Raw genomic sequence first — 16,119 nt, forward strand, 5'->3', positions numbered from 1 at the left:
GCTGCAGTGTTTCTGAATCGGGGCGGCTGCTGCAGATCCTCTACCTCTGTGTGAATCCAGAAAAGGAAACCATCAGCCACAATTCAGGAGACAGAATGACTATTTCATTTTCACATGAGAAATACAAAACAAATGTCTAAAATCTAGCTTTTACTTATTTTTTTGCACAAACTGAGTTTCCAGTAAGAGACCATTTTTCTTTTGATTCAGGAAGGGAAGAAAACCGATAATTTCTGGTTCTTCTCTAATACTTAGTAAAAATATAGCTGTAGATAAAACTACTACAATACCTTTCTGGAATAGAAAGGAGACATTTTAGGTCGGTAACTGTAACTTCCTCTGACAATAACTTGTGGTGTGATAACCGGGAATGAAAATTTTCATAAAAGTAACTTCATCAATCAAGATAATCCATTTTAAAGCTGTCAAAACAAGAAGCTGCCAACCTTCAAATCTAAGACATTTTTTCTCTCCATATGGTTTAGTCTCTAAAGTAGCTCAAGGCACAAGTGATTTGCAGTCAAACACTGAACAAATGTAGGGACAAATGCATTTCCCAACAGCAGTTTGTCATAGGTGCCAAGTGAAGAAAAGGCAGAGGAAAAAAAATCCTGTCTGTAAAGATGACATGGAACAAATCTTTACAAACTGTCATTTGGCATCAACAAAAAGGAAAGAAAAAAAGGTTATTTTCTGATACATGGAAGCAAGGAGTTGGAGAAGAGTAGGAAAAAAAGTGTTTAAAAAACAGTAGTTCATTTTCCTACAATCTATAGGTTTTTATGATTGAATATACTGGGTATCAAAATTTAATTTCATTTTTAGATATCTTCCTTTTTTTATATAGACTATTTAAATGCTGATTCTTTAGAGGCAATAGGCTACAATGGTAAAGAAAAGAAAGTTTGTACAGTTTGTATCTATTGATGGTACTTGACTTCTTGGCCCTCTTTTCATCCTGATGTAATAAAAAACTAAGAAAAATAATATAATGGAAATTCCAAAAATGTTAATTCAGAAACTTCTAAGTTTTTTTTTTTATTTTGGGTTGTATTATTAAAGCATGTTTAAAGCATATTTGCTTATCCAGAACTCTGCAGAGATCTTTTCTCATTTCTTCACTGCTAAACATTTCAGTCATTATGATCACCTTACTTGACTTAAATACATAGGATTTCTCAGAAGTCATTTGAAAAAATCAAGGTTCACTCTCAATAATTCTTCCTCAACAAGAGAATTTAATTAGAAAAAAACACTTGATTTAAAACTTGTCAGCGATACTGAATCCTCCACGTTTCATTGAGAATTGTTCTGAGAGTTAATTAAGCTCATTGTTAAATATAAGTTTCACTGTTAATTTGTCTACTGAATAACACTGACATGTTTTCAGCCCCTGCTTTTTTCTGCGACAGTGAATGTTTCATCACCAGCATTCTGCTTTTTAGAGAGATAGGACAAATAAATTGCTACCAAAATTCTCTTTGGTCAGTTAAGTAATTTGGGATCACTGAATCGCTCACTCTCAGTCTTGAATCATTTAAACATGCTTTTATTGCAAAGAAGAACAACAACTGCAGAAGGCAACCCAGGCTATTAACATTGTACACCAAACAGAAGGACTCTAGAAGTAAATAGGCCTCAAGAAGTTTGAAAAAAACCCCTATATTTCTTCAATCAATATGTTTGGTATCGTAAAGTAGAAGTACCAGGAAGAAGGGAAAAAGGCATTTCCACTTAATTCAGAGTTTGGAGAATTGGGTAAATCTGTAGGTGAAAGAAAGAAAAATAACACAAAAATTAATTCTTGATGTGGAAAAGGGATAAATTAGTAAGAAGAGAAGATTAATATGATACAGCTTGTGATTTTTCATTTGAAGGGATGTAAAGTAAGCTGGAAAGATAAGGATTATCCAAAATTTCCTCAACAGCTACTGACAAACTTATACTGTCCAGTGCCATGTGCTATTATGTGTGATAAAACTGATTTGCTTGTTTGTGCATGTAGAAAACATGTTTTTCACACAGGTCTGAAAACCAGTTCTTTTCAGCAATCAAATTCTTATTTTCCTATTTAATGGAAAAGATAAAATTGTATACAATGGCCAGAAAAAAAGCAATTAGAACAGCCCATCAGAGGACACATGCAATTCAAGTTTTCGTTTCTGCTGGTTGTATGTATCAGAGACATAAAAAAGGTAACAAACCTCAGGGATCAGCTGAAATTACTGGCACTCATTGTGAAAAAGGCAGTGCTACCTGCAATTAACAGATATCAATCTTTATGGGCATATAACCTTTGTTTTATCTCAGTATCTTTCTGAAGGAGAAAAGTACTTAATTTATAAGGGATTTTCAGTGCTTAGGTAGAAATCAGATAAAAGACAATTCAACATCAGAGATTGTTGCAATGCCATAATTTTCATTTCATCTCAGTGTACAAAACATTCTTATAACCCAAGCAGGCAAATGAGGCAAACAAAAAATATGAATTGCATTCTTTAAGTTCATCTATTACAAAAAACCTCTCATGTTAACTGGACTGAATTTAACACCTTAAAGAGGCAGTTGATAGCTCCAATTTAGAGATGAAAGAAAGAGTCATATCATGAAGTTTCAAAGACATCTTGATGGTTGCATGGGTTAATTTTCATTCTAAGTCTCCTTTTGGACTTCATATGAAAATTTGTTTTCTCAATGCTTCACCAAATGATTATGAGAAAGAGGATCTGCTTACCTTTCAAGGCATTGGGTTTTATTTTGAAACAACCACGGCTTTAGTAGGGGAAGACCTTTATTACACCTATACCACTCTTTCCCTGGTTTAAAATGAATAAAATGTTAAATTCCTTCACTCAAGTAAGAAAAGATTTGTGAAAATAAAACTATTAAGTACCTTAACAAGATGTCAATGCAGAAAGCACATAAGGTTCAGTGCACTTTCACTACCTTCCAAAATTTCAGAGCTTTTAACTATTTTTGCAAACACTGGTGTCACCTAATGGAGCATATTAACACTAAAATGAGTAAAATCCTTGCACATAAACTACTGCATGCTAAAAATAATGTTCTAGCAAGAGGAGTTTGAGAAAGAAAAACCCTCTTCCAATGCTCTCATGACCCTTTAAATGTGCTGTCATCTCAAAAGATGCCATTACTGTGCAAAGAAGTAAGCTTAATTTCCCTCCACTCAGCAGATGATACTAGACCAAGTGACTATGAGAGTAATAAAGCATCTTATGTACATTGTTAACATAAACTTTGATGTTCAGTGGAGAATTTTGTGCTGCATGCTTCAGTGGTTGTGAGGTATTACTCCTTTTTATAGCAAAGATCACAATTCAAACTCTTTTCAGCTATTTGCAATGTAAGTCCTGGTTCTGCATTTTCTCTAAGAACACACAAATGATGTTTAGTACTTAATACCAAAATCCCCTCTTCTGACTTATCTGCTATGGTGTATGGGCAGAAAAAGCATCACACTGAAATAAAGGCAAAGTCTGGGTTACAGCTACAGCACATCCTCATCTTTCAAACACAGCAGAAGTGCCCACATTCTCTTTTTCCCTGGTTCTCTCTGGTTTGGGGCTTGGGTGGGTTTTTTGAGCTGCGTATCAGTGATGCATTTAAAGAAATAAATATTATTTAAACCTAAATATTATTGTGAGATGCAAGATTGTCACTAATGTTGATGACTGAAGGTATCAACCTGATCTTCAGGTAAACAAGAAGGATTTCACATAAATATTGCAAAAGCTGAAAGTAAGATTCTGCATGCATCATAAAAGGCAGAGAAGAGAAATAAAAATTTTTGCTGAGACTTATATGAAGAGAGAAGGGGTTCTAGTGATATGCATTCATTTTGCAAATACACTCAGGCAGGTACAATCCCAATGGCTTTATCAAAACAAAACAGGCCCTGCCTAATCATTCAGGCTTTGTGACAGAAAAGTAAATCAGGGAATCCAAATTCCCCCTGGTAACTGAAAGATATCAATTTTTAATGAGACTGTGAATAATTTATTTATCTTTCCCATAAAAAAGATATTTTGAATAATTTGTTAATCTTAGTAATAGTATGACAAAATACCTAGGGAAGAATGAAAGCAGCAGAGTATGAAAAATATAATGTTCATTGTAATTAAATTATTCCCCCCCTTCAGAGAACAGCTTTAAAGACCCCATTTGGCAAGAACTGGAGCTACAGCATTATTGATCCTGGTTTTATCTTATAAGCAAGGAGAAATATACAATTTTAGGGTGAACATATAGATTATGGGCATACTAAAGTATTTATCAGAACAATTAGCCACACAAATAATCCTACCTCTATTCACACCACAGCAGTTAGAATACATGCCTGAAATTTACATTTTCTGTAATTACAGTGCAAGTGAGGCAGATGTCTAAATTTAAATTCTTTGCTGTCTGGGGATTGTCTTACCTACCTAAAATTCATTAGATTCAAATACTCTAATGAGTCAAGACTGAACAACCCAAATGCATCCTTCCCAATAATGAATAATGTGACGTGTGAATCCAACTGCTAGCAGCTATTTCAATTAATCACATACCCTACCACAAAACCAACCATATTCTTCAAGTGTGTATAAAATTCATTATGGGACGTTTAGGGGAGAGAACACAGACCCTCTTAAATGTTAAACTTCCTTATTCAGCAGGACCTTTTCTACTACATGTAAAAAATATTGGATCTAGCTATCACATACAGTGACAGTAAAGCTCAGACAACACAGACTTTGCCACAAAGGAGAGAATGCACATCTGCATGCCCTGAACACTCTGTCAGATTTCCTAAGTCAAACAACTAGCCCTGACAACTTTGTGATTAAAATAATTAATAAAAAAATATTTAAAAAACACGCTCTTCTTTCCTTTCAATTTGTTCTTGACTGAATTCAGATTGAGATTTCATGTCATTATAATTCAGAACATTTTCAGACAGCAACAGAAATGTGTATCTATTGAAGGGTTGTAGAACTCTGAGCAGAGAAGGTAGACAAAAGAATCTAAAGAGCTGTGGAAAATGTGTAGAAGCAAGTTAATTGTTTGGCAGGACAATTTTGAATGACCTGATTACGTAAATTTGACTTGTGCGATTGGGTTTTACAGAAATGCAAGATAAAAAGAGAGACATTCTTGGGTAACACACCTGAGTCTGTGCCACATTGCACAGAATTCCAAAAAAGATTCCAGGCACATCCTGCTGTTCACAGCACTTAACAGAGTACTAAGGTTTTGAAAAAACATCTTACCCTCATCTTCTAAATACCTGTTCCCAGCGACTCCTCACACTGCACTGGAGCCTGCACTTCTAAGAACATCTCATGCTACTTGGAATGATTAAAAAAGGGTCAGAACAGAGACTATCATAGATGTGGAAAAAGCTTAACACTTGGGAAGTAAGACCTTTAAAATCAAGCTGAAGTACACAGTGTCCTGCAAACCAAATTCTGATTAAGAAAAACCCTAATGGTTCCCGACTTTAAAGTGTGCACCTCTAAATTGAGAATTCTGTTACCACTGTGGGTAAAAATTGTTGTTCAACTACTGAATGCATGCTGCTGAATGCATACTACTACTATATACTAATATATATATATAATATATAGATATATAATTGTACTTTCCCTTAGCTTCTGTCTCATACTTGACACCCATTCTTCATTGAATTAAAAAAAAAAATGAAAACATTTGACAAAAAATACTCTAGAAAACCTCAGTATATGAAAAAAGAACATTAGTTCAACAGTGTAATTATCAAGCACTTTTAAGGTATAAAACGTCAAAGTTGAAAGATCAGTTTCAATAATGTCTTCCAGCATTTATGCTTTAAAATAAAACCTGTGCCCCAGACAGTTACTTAATAAGGTAAGTTTAAATTGTCTTTTCTCCTGGAAAGTATACAGTAAAACAAACAAACAAACAAACAAACAGAAAAAAAAAAAAAGAAGAAAAGTCAACTAGCTCTTCCTTCCCTCAAACCTCAGACCTACTTTTGAAAAACTTGAAATTTCATCATGATCTTCCATCTCCAAATGTTCTTACAGAAAAGGTTCAATTTATTTCTCATACATACTCCAGATCCTCATTTTAAAATGCTGAGGGAATATTTTCAAGAATTTCTTAATTATTTTCAATCTCTATAGAAAAAAAAAAAAAAAAAAAAAAAAAGCTCTGTAATTGTTCCAAATTTCCTTACATTTTTTCTATGAATACCAATGCCAGTAGGATGGGTGTGATTTTTTTTCTTGTTTCTTTCATTTTTAGTCTTTTATCTTCTCTCAGCAAGGTCACACAAGCATCTCCAACATACCTTCAATGTTTCCCAGAACTCAACAGCAGGATAAATAAGGAAAGTCAAAAACACAAATGAAGAAAAGCTACAGCAAAATCAACGAGTTTAGTTTTCAGTCAGCAAAATTAGCTAGTTTAGGGCAGGAGGGAAACCTGCCCTTCACTGTATGTTTGGGGTCCAGCATGGATGTGGAATTGTCTTGCACAGATGAATTAATGGGAGACAAAGAGGTCATTGTTGCAAGAGCAGGGGAGGACAGGGAAAATGGAAATAAAACAGACATCTAGAAAATCAAGCCTCTTAATTCGCTCAGGAAACAACTGCTAGGTACTGCTGGTAATTTCCCCACTGTGCATGTGCTGCTGGAAATAAAAGATTAGTAAAGATAATTTTTTATAGCCAATTTAGAACTACACATAGATTTACTGAGTAATTTACAGGTTGAAACAAATCTGTATCTCTGGAGTTTTCACTGGGTTTATTACCTAAACCGGTGAAGGCTAGAAACATGAATCAGGAAGAGGGGAGGAATTAAGCAGTTCTGTCTTACTCAAGGACACATCCTGACTCCATCTTGTCCATCCACAGCAGTTATCAAATAAATTAGCAGCAATATGCTATTCTAAGTCAAAATTAATCATCTTTTCATTTTCTTGTTCTATTGAAGTTGAAGGAGATAACTTCTTATCAAGTTATAAAAAAGAGCAGATACTTTTAAGTAGAGAAATAGGCCAAGATAATGTGAAATAACAGCCGCCCCTGCGGCTGATTTGCATAGTTTAAATGCTCTGAAGTACTGTACTCTGGATATTCAGTAACAAATCATGATATTCTGAAGGAAACTTCTGCACGGCCTAGCTAAAATCTGTGAGGCAATTATAGCCTGAAAAATCAGTTTTTCATGATAAATCCACATGGGAAGTGTTATGTAGATCTGCATGAGACTATGCAAACTCTGGCTTTCTAATTCCTTCTCTGTCTTCGCTTCTGTTTTTTTTTTTTGCAGCTCGAATATCTTTTTTCTTTTCTTTTTTAACTTCAGGACAGCATGCTGAAACAGATAAATCATTTCCTTACCCAGTCAAGTGAATGCACTGCTCTACTCCTTCAACTCACAAGATTGTTTTTAAGAGAACCGTAACAGAATATTTGCTTATTGTAACACTGCTGCCTTTTGCTTCCTTAACTGATTTTACTAGAATGGATCCCTAGCAAACACATATAAAGATTTGTCTACAACATATAATCTGTAAAGAAAGTAAAATTCAAAGGTAAAAAGAGGGCATATAACAGGCCAAATAAACATATATAAAATATGCATGGCCTGAGGAGATTGCAGAGAAGTACAAAGAAAAATCTTTAAGCTTTGCCCTTCTTTGTATTAGAAGGCATGAGTTACTTAAAACATGACACAGAAATTTCCCTATATGAGGACAGCCTCAGGTGGGCTGTGGCTTTAGAGAGCTCTCTAATGTTTTCCTTGCTGACAGCAGAGACAACCAGCACTCAGAAATGCCACCAGTTTCAATTCATTGATTTTTTCAAAACATCTCTAGGAATAAATATGGCTTAGACTACATCATTTGTGCTGTCACGTGCCAGGACTGAGTAATGAAATCCTGTTCCCCTGTCAGCTATAACATGAGGACACTGCTCTTCCAGAATGGTTTCACAGGGGAGAGGCAGGCCAGGGTGATTCAGCAATCAGGAAAATGCCATGTGCATGGATTAGGCAGGGATCCCACGCCTTCCTTTCTGCTGGGAATGTCACAAAGCAAATCTACATCTATACAAGCTTCCAGGTGACATGACAGTACATCAGAGAAAAATGAACAAGAAAAAATGCCAGCTGGAGGTTTAAACAAGGAATAGTCATACAGACAGATACCCAAATAGTGCCAGGAAGGGAAGTCACTGTGTCTTGCATAGACTAGGCTCAAGAAAGCTATTTTGTGGGGAGCATAAACAGCAATTTCTTCAAAAGCACATATAATCTTTTGAGGAGCAGTTCAGCTGACAGTGATGCAGAGTCTAACTAGGCACAGCAGAGCACCATTACCTTGGATTGATTCTACTGAGGAAAATAATAAGGTGTGAGAAAATACCTAAGAAACGATCCAAGGACTCAGTAAAAAAGTTCTGAAGCGAACAGCAATAAAAAAATCTATGGAAAGAAAACAAAGAAACACAAGGTGGCAAGCCAGCAATATCACGGATGAACCCATTCCAAGACAAAGGCTGAACTGTCCTCAAATGACTAATGACAATCTGGGCAGCAAAGATATATCCCATGTGTCCCTGAGAATACCGACCATGGTAATACTTAGCCTAACAGTGTGTGAGTCCTGGTTATCTACTGCATGTATCAGACCACAAAACAAATCTGTGTATTCTGAAATTACACAAATCCTGCTTGCGAAGTCTCTCTCTACACAGCAAAAGATGCCTACAACAAAAGTGATCCCTGGAGCAAGGAATCTCATCCTCTAAGGAGGGCAGATAGGTTTCTCACTCAGAGGACAAATCCAGTGAAGACGGTATTAAAATATTCTCATGAAGCTCCTGGTTAAGTGATCACCAACTCCATGGGACCTCCAACTACCAGGGACAATCACCAACCTACAACAGGATATGGCCTGTCAGTAAACCCTTCTCTGACAGACTGGTGCTGAGGACACATGGACCATAAATTTTTCTACTAGGTGTCCAACAACCAGTAATTCCCCATCTAGATGGAGTCTCCAGTCAGCCAGCCTCTATTCTATATTCATAGTAACATAACAGAACTGAAGTTAAGCCTGACTTTGTGCATTGAATTTACCCCGGAGTTAATCCTGGACCCTCTCACAACGCCAGCCCGAACAGCACCTCAGGAACAGGGACAGAAGTAGTATTAGGGTATAAAAAAAATTGAGATGTTAAAGGCAACCTGATCTAGCGAACTGTGCCCCTTCCCAAAAATGACAGACAGTAGAGTAGAAAGAAAAGATGATCTGCAGTCCTGAGAACTAAATATACCCACAACTGGAGAAACACTATTAGCTGGAGCCACAGCTGGTTGCCTTCAACAGAGCTTCTGATGGAACTTATAAAGTGTAAAACTATTTCTGCTTGTCGTAAGGCACCAAACCCTGGTCATAAAATGCAGTTAAAACATAGAAGAGGAAAGAAAACTTAGTATTTTCCAGCATGTTTTCAAAATAATCTGCTAGAACGGAGAAATATTTCTCACAGCTCTTTATCTTTTTTTCCTTTTCTCTGGCTCCTCAAGTCATTTTGAGATAATGAAAACATTACAAAACAAACAGAGAGGAACTAAGGACAGCCAGGGCAACCAAGTATGTTAGTTTTGTTGTTTTTTCAGTCTTTGAAACCAATAATAAGAAAAAACAGACTGTGCATGCAAAATAGAAAAGAGCAGATGTAGATAAGTATAGAATTCAAGAAGCAAAACTTGAAATCTAGTATTTTAGGGAAATGGCCTGAGGACCTGAGCAAAATTTATGCCATTTCTGAAGTGAAATTAGTTTAAAAGCCAAGCTATCTGTAATCATAGTGGACTGTACATGACATAAAAAGTATGTTAAAATGCTTTCTCAAAGAATCTTGAATAAAATATGAAACTGTAATAGTAACATGCTTCAAAGGAGCATACACAGAATTTTAGGATCTCAAATTTGATTGCCATCAACTGGTTTTACACCACAGGCAGCCTTCTGGAAAATTTCTCACATTAAATACATTTATCAAATATATTTCATCTTTCCTTCCTAAGTGGTCGGCAAAGTTAACAAATACATATATTTTACACAAAAGCAAAGTGAGATGAAAAAAGTTGAAGAGTTCACCATGGAGTTCTCCATGGGAAAAGAGATAAACCTGAGACAGGTGACATGGCAGATTAAAATACAGAAGTTTTAAGATATAAAACTTGCGTTGAAATATGGAGAGAGATAACTAAAAAGCAGGTTCAGCTGACTGGCCTGTTTACTGCTCCTGTTTGATGCTACACCAAGTGGTTACAACAGAGAGACTTATTGATCACCCAGAACAGCAGCTAAGCCATAAAATGTGATGACCAGAGGTTGAATGCAAAATGAGATCAAACCTTCACTATGGGGACTGGGTGAATTAACACAGTTTGTGTTAATGGTAAGCCAGGGCAGGAAAAAAGATACTCTGCTCTGAATACCAATTTCACGGCATGGCTAGTAATTTGTATTTCTTGTGAAATGAAAAAATGATGAAAAAATGATGATGAAAAAATGACTCCCAGATCCTCAAACTATCTCACTATTTCTGAATTTCTACCCCCAGCTTTTAGACTGAGTAAGGGAAAGACAAGTAATTAACTAGCAATAAGCACAGCTTTTCCATAAGCATGAATATTGCTCATAAAGTGATCTAGCAATCATATTCCAGCGAGTCTACCAAGAATAATACGTAAGTCTAACAGATTTTCAAAGCATTCTTTCTTTTTTATAGGGAATAATGGTAAGCAGTGACACCTGCTTCTAATCTGATCTTTATCTACTGATCACATCATTAAGATATTCAAGACATAAAAGAAGAGGAAAAAGTACAACTTTTAAAGATTGCATTGCTCCACTTGAATTTCTTATATTTTTGAAGTAAAACTTTCAGTTTTACTGTGTACATGAATTAGATTGTTTTGGACAGTTCCTCACTGCTTCTGTTGGAAAAATAATAAATATAAGGTCATGGCAAAAGTTACAGCTTTTATATATGTCTGTGTAAAATGTGCTGGTTTCAGCTGGGGTAAAGTTAACTTTCTTCCCAGTGGCTGGTACAGGGCAGTGTTTTGGATTTGTGGTGAACACAGGGATGATAATACGGGGATGTTTTTGTTACCGCGGAGCAGGGCTTACACAGAACCAAGGCCTTTTCTGCTTTTCCTGCTGCCACACTGGTGAGGAGACTGGTGTGCATGGGAGGCTGGGAGGAGACACAGCCGGGGCAGGTGACCCAAACTGACCAAAGGGATATTCCAGACCATGTGACATCATGGCTCAGTGTATAAATTTCGGAGTGGGAAAGGAGGGAGATGTTTGGAGTGATGTTGTTTTTCTCCCCAAGTCACTGATAAGTGGGATGGGGCCCTGCTCTCCTGGACATGGCTGAACACCTGCCCAGCCATGGGAAGCAGTGAATGAATTCCTGGTTTTGCTTTGCTTGTGTGGCTTTTACTTTCCATATTAAACTGTCTTTATCTCAGCCCACAAGTTTTCCACCTTTTACCATTCCAATTCTCTCCCTGATCCTGCTGGTGGGGGAGTGAGTGAGTGGCTGCATGGGGCTTGGCTGCTGGCTGGGATGAAACCACAAGAAATGTATATATATAAACGATACGAGACCCAGATCAATTCTTACACTTCTTTTTCTTCTAAATCCTGCTTTCCATATAACCTAGAAATGTTTTGAGGCATAGTAAGCTTCCAGGAAGGAAAATAAAAAAGGTTCCTTTCTGGGAACAGAAAGGTCTGAAAATCCTTTACAAAATAAAGACCTGTCAAGTACATCTACAGAAAAATCATAGCATATGGCATTTTTTTTTCATTAAATTGTAAACAAGTGATCCTCATTTCATATTTCTAACCAAGGTCTTTAATGTGAGATAGACACTATTTCTTCAAGGAAAATGGTATGGTTTATTCTGATATCTATATTAACATGAAACAGATGCTCACACGTATTTGTGGGGGATATGAGCAAAGAAAATTAACTTCTTTGGTAAATAATTGAAGATATGAATAATTTAACTATGTGTTCTGAAATCAGAAAGCATATCTGAGAAGTAATCAGTAGAAATAATTAGTAGGAAAAATATTTAAAATAGGTACAGAAATCTACCTATCTTCTATACTTCAGCAATGAATAATTTAAATTATTAAAATATGCAATTTCTGTGATAATACAAGCCTTATAATAACACCAGATAAATCAAATAAATAAATGTCATATACAAGTCAAAAATAAATTTTGTTAAAATTACAGCACTAAAGGCAATGAATTCATTTCATATCCCATCTCAGACCAGATATGACCAGAAATGACATCTAAAATTTAAGTCAGTATATTAAACGAAATAGTCTAATTCTTTCCAGATAGAAAACAATACACAGTCCCCCAAAACAAAACAAAACAAAACAAAACAAAAAAACACACCAAAAAAAACCCACAAAAAAAAAAAAAAAAAAAAAAACCACAAAAAAACCCAACTTGCTGAAGTGACTGACAAGGCTTAAGAGAAACATAAGTGTATCTAGAATAAAATAATTTTCTTTTTTGGTTTCCGTTAATTTGGTAAAAATAAAAAGTAGTTACAATTATCTAACTCTTGGAACTTCTTTCCTCTTTTTCTTCTTAACTGATCTTTCAGATTACAAAAATTTTATTTTGAAAATAATTTTCTTAGAAATTACATATTTCTCCATTCCAGTACTTCATGTTTCAGGAAACTGTGACTTGTTGCAGGTTAAGGTGATAAAATAAGTAACAATAACAGTTTAAATATGTATTAAGGGTTAAGAAGCTACATACCTTGTGGCTGTTTAACCATAAGTTGAAAAACAGATTCCTTACAAGTAGCCTGGGACAGGACAGATGCACTCAGATTCTGATTCAAAAGCTCCTGATCTACAAATAAATAAATAAATAAATTTGGAAACCCATTTAGAATTTAAAATTGATGGAACAATTTCCCCAATAAAACAGCTTCACAGACAGAAGTGCTATGAAATACATTCTTGAAAAGGGCACATTGACCCCTTTTTTCCCACTCTGGTTAAAGGTTCTCTCAGTATTTTCCTCATTGTGAAGTATAGATACAATATGGATATCTTTTTAAATAGAATTAAAATGAAATATCATCAGGAAAATGCAAAGTTTAAAATGTTTTCAGTTAAATAACATTTAGAGATTACAAAATAAACTGTTTTCTAAATGAAAAAATCAAATAGCAATGAAAGCCAATGGTGACATGAAATGTAAGAGACACAGGTTCAGGCCCAGAAGTACAGACACAGTTGCAGACAAGAATTGCTCACTTGTTGGCAAGTTACTGGATCAACCAACAGATCAGATCATAAAGACAGAGCATTTAAACATTATTTAGATTGTTTCACTGATCATTGTCAATGCAGTGGATAAATGAAAAATGAGATGGGAAAAACTGCTTTGAAGTAAAATTTTATAAATAGGTTTTGGAACTGTTCAGCAGCCTAAAGAAATTTCTTGTAGAAAATATGTCTAGCTGCTAACTCCAAGAACCTGAGACCAATAGATAGAGTCTATCTGTAAAATATGTCATATTAAAGTGTGGTAACACTGAATGATGAACTGCTGACAGGAGATAGGATACACAGGACTCATCCAATACCCAGGGAAGACTGTCATTTGGGGTTACAGAACAAAGTTAAGCTAGGTTTAAGAAACAGAATAATGATCAAAGATGTTCAGGAAGGCAGAGAACAGCCCTCTTGGCACTATCATTCATGGTTCTTGTAAGAAGAGAAACAGTCTCAAAATTATTTCATCACAAGAACAAGGTTTCAGGTTTCAAAACCCAGTGTAGAGGTTCAAAGTTAGATTTGCAAACAATGAGGAAATACAAAAAGAATAGAAGGGTCCTTTCCAAATATTAAAAGATGGTTGCATAAGAAGAAACAACACACTCATTTTGATATATCAATAAAACAATTGTATCACCTTCTTTGCTGACCTGAGAGACTGCAGTGGCAAAAACAAGGCTATAGTGAAATCTTCCTCTATAATGCTAATTATTCTGGAAGAATTATTTTCTATCTCTTTTTCCAGGATGCTAATAAGCTGAATACTTTAAATTTCCCCTACTAGAAGAGGTTTGTAAACAGTAAAATATATGGTATTTTTTTAGTTTCTATCCTTCTACACATTCAGCTAAAAAGTAATTTTCACACAACCAGATAACTAATCTCCAGAGATCTTTATTTTTATGAAGTAGTTTCACTGTATGAAATTAAAGGCACTAGGTTATGCTTCATGATGCTCCAAAATTGCATTTATCAGTTCAGAGGTGCATTTATAAATTTCACATTATTTTTTTAATTGGTAGCTAAAATAATGACTTGAATTATGTCACAATCAGCACAAAATGATGTTAGCACTTGTATTCTAAGCTGACTAGATGACTGAAAATAGTATTTCTTCACATCCTTACTGTTTCACTCTAACATTGACATATATTTTTATATATGAGATAATACTTAGTCCAATATATTTTGCCTGAACAAAAAATGAACAAGTAGCAGACTTGTCTTTGAGTACTTAGTTCAACTGCAGAAAGTCCCAGAGAGCAGTTTGAAAAGCAAAGTACATTCAAAAAGTTGCAATTCTAGTTTGGAAATCTTTGCATGGAAAAAGACACAGCCAATCTGCTGTTAATGCAGCCTTATCTTGGACATAGGGTAAGTTTTAATAAGAAATCTTATACACCGGCAGAGATAATCAGTTTTGCTACTGCAGGAAACACTAGGTTCCAGAAGAACCAATCCACCTCCCTTATCCAGTTCCTAATTACTGCTGTAGCTTTAATCCTTTCTTTGAGCACAGCCCTTCAAACTCTGAAATGAATATCCTCTATAAAAGCTGTTGCATTTTTTTTCTTAAACTATATATTTGAACCACTGAGAATAGGAAATCAAATTGTCCACTTTGACTGAAATAAAGCATTATGGTATTAACAAACCACAAATACTTAAGGATAATTCTTATACAGGTTAACTCTGTGGGCTCTGGTTTACACTGGAGATGTCAGTAGTCTTAATTATTTGTATCATTTTTGTTGCTTCCAAAAAACCTCTTAGTAGAAATACTATACAGTGGTATTTACAGAAAAGCAGTCTCATTCAACCTGAAACAGCTGAACTATTGCAGGTTGCTAAACCACCTATGACAAGAGTTTGCATGCTCTGTAGTTCTGGTCATTGGCTCATTTTGGGGAAAATCACCTGCTGTCAAATAAACATTACTCACATGACTATTCTCAATATAGTTGTGAATGCTGATGTGAGTAAGAGCTGCACATTTCAGCATCCAAGTGTCTAAATCCAGGGAAGAAACCTAACTGGTATTAAATTCAATATGAAAATATCTAGTTTAAAGAGGTCCAGGGTGGTAGTAGTAGTATAAATGTCTATAATTGTCCCAAATAAAGGACTGTTTGTGCTACAACAGCAGTCAAAATTCACAGAAAGAAACATTTCTGAGGAATAATGCTCTTCAGTTTGACAAGGCTTCAGAAATGCAAATGAAAGCTTCAGAAATGGTCCAGATAGGACAATTCCCAATTAATGTCTATTTTAATTCCTGAACTCTTCAGTTCTAAGCATTATTTCACATCTATATAGGGCGGAAAATGCCTATGGAATGTTACTTGAAAAAAGACAGATAACTTGTGTAATTTTCTTTAAAGCATGAAGTAAATCTATAAATGTTGATATTTATTGCTGTTATACTTTAATCTAGATGCCCTATTTTCATTGTTGACATGCTGAATTCTCTTAAGAAGGGGCACATGGTCTAAAGGACAATTTCTAAAGATCAAGATCAGTCAGGCATGTCACTCTGACTTCTGAGTTGCCGCCTTCTGTTTATTTCCCCATTCCACCCTCTAGTAACAGCAGCAATAAGCCTGACATTATTTCTCAAGATATGTATGGGTCAGGAATCCGAAACTGAACTTGTGCATCCACAGTTTTGCTTATAAGACTAGATATTTTTTCCTCTGGAAAAAGGAAATGAGA

At 35.3% G+C, this 16,119-nt stretch overlaps 1 protein-coding gene across 1 annotated transcript in view; it reads right to left on the reverse strand.

The window, feature by feature from the left end:
* The window catches only part of CFAP47 (cilia and flagella associated protein 47), a 263,998-nt gene that overhangs the window by 47,695 nt on the left and 200,184 nt on the right, over positions 1-16,119 (reverse strand). Inside the window, exon 57 of the mRNA XM_066176999.1 lies at positions 12,878-12,973. Within this exon, the coding sequence (XP_066033096.1) occupies positions 12,878-12,973 (96 nt within the window). The remainder of the gene's footprint in view (positions 1-12,877; positions 12,974-16,119) is intronic.

Source organism: Chamaea fasciata, unplaced genomic scaffold, assembly GCF_029207755.1.
Source record: "Chamaea fasciata isolate MVZ Bird 193981 ecotype frontalis unplaced genomic scaffold, bChaFas1.0.hap1 SCAF_2, whole genome shotgun sequence".
Taxonomy (NCBI): Eukaryota; Metazoa; Chordata; class Aves; order Passeriformes; family Sylviidae; genus Chamaea; species Chamaea fasciata.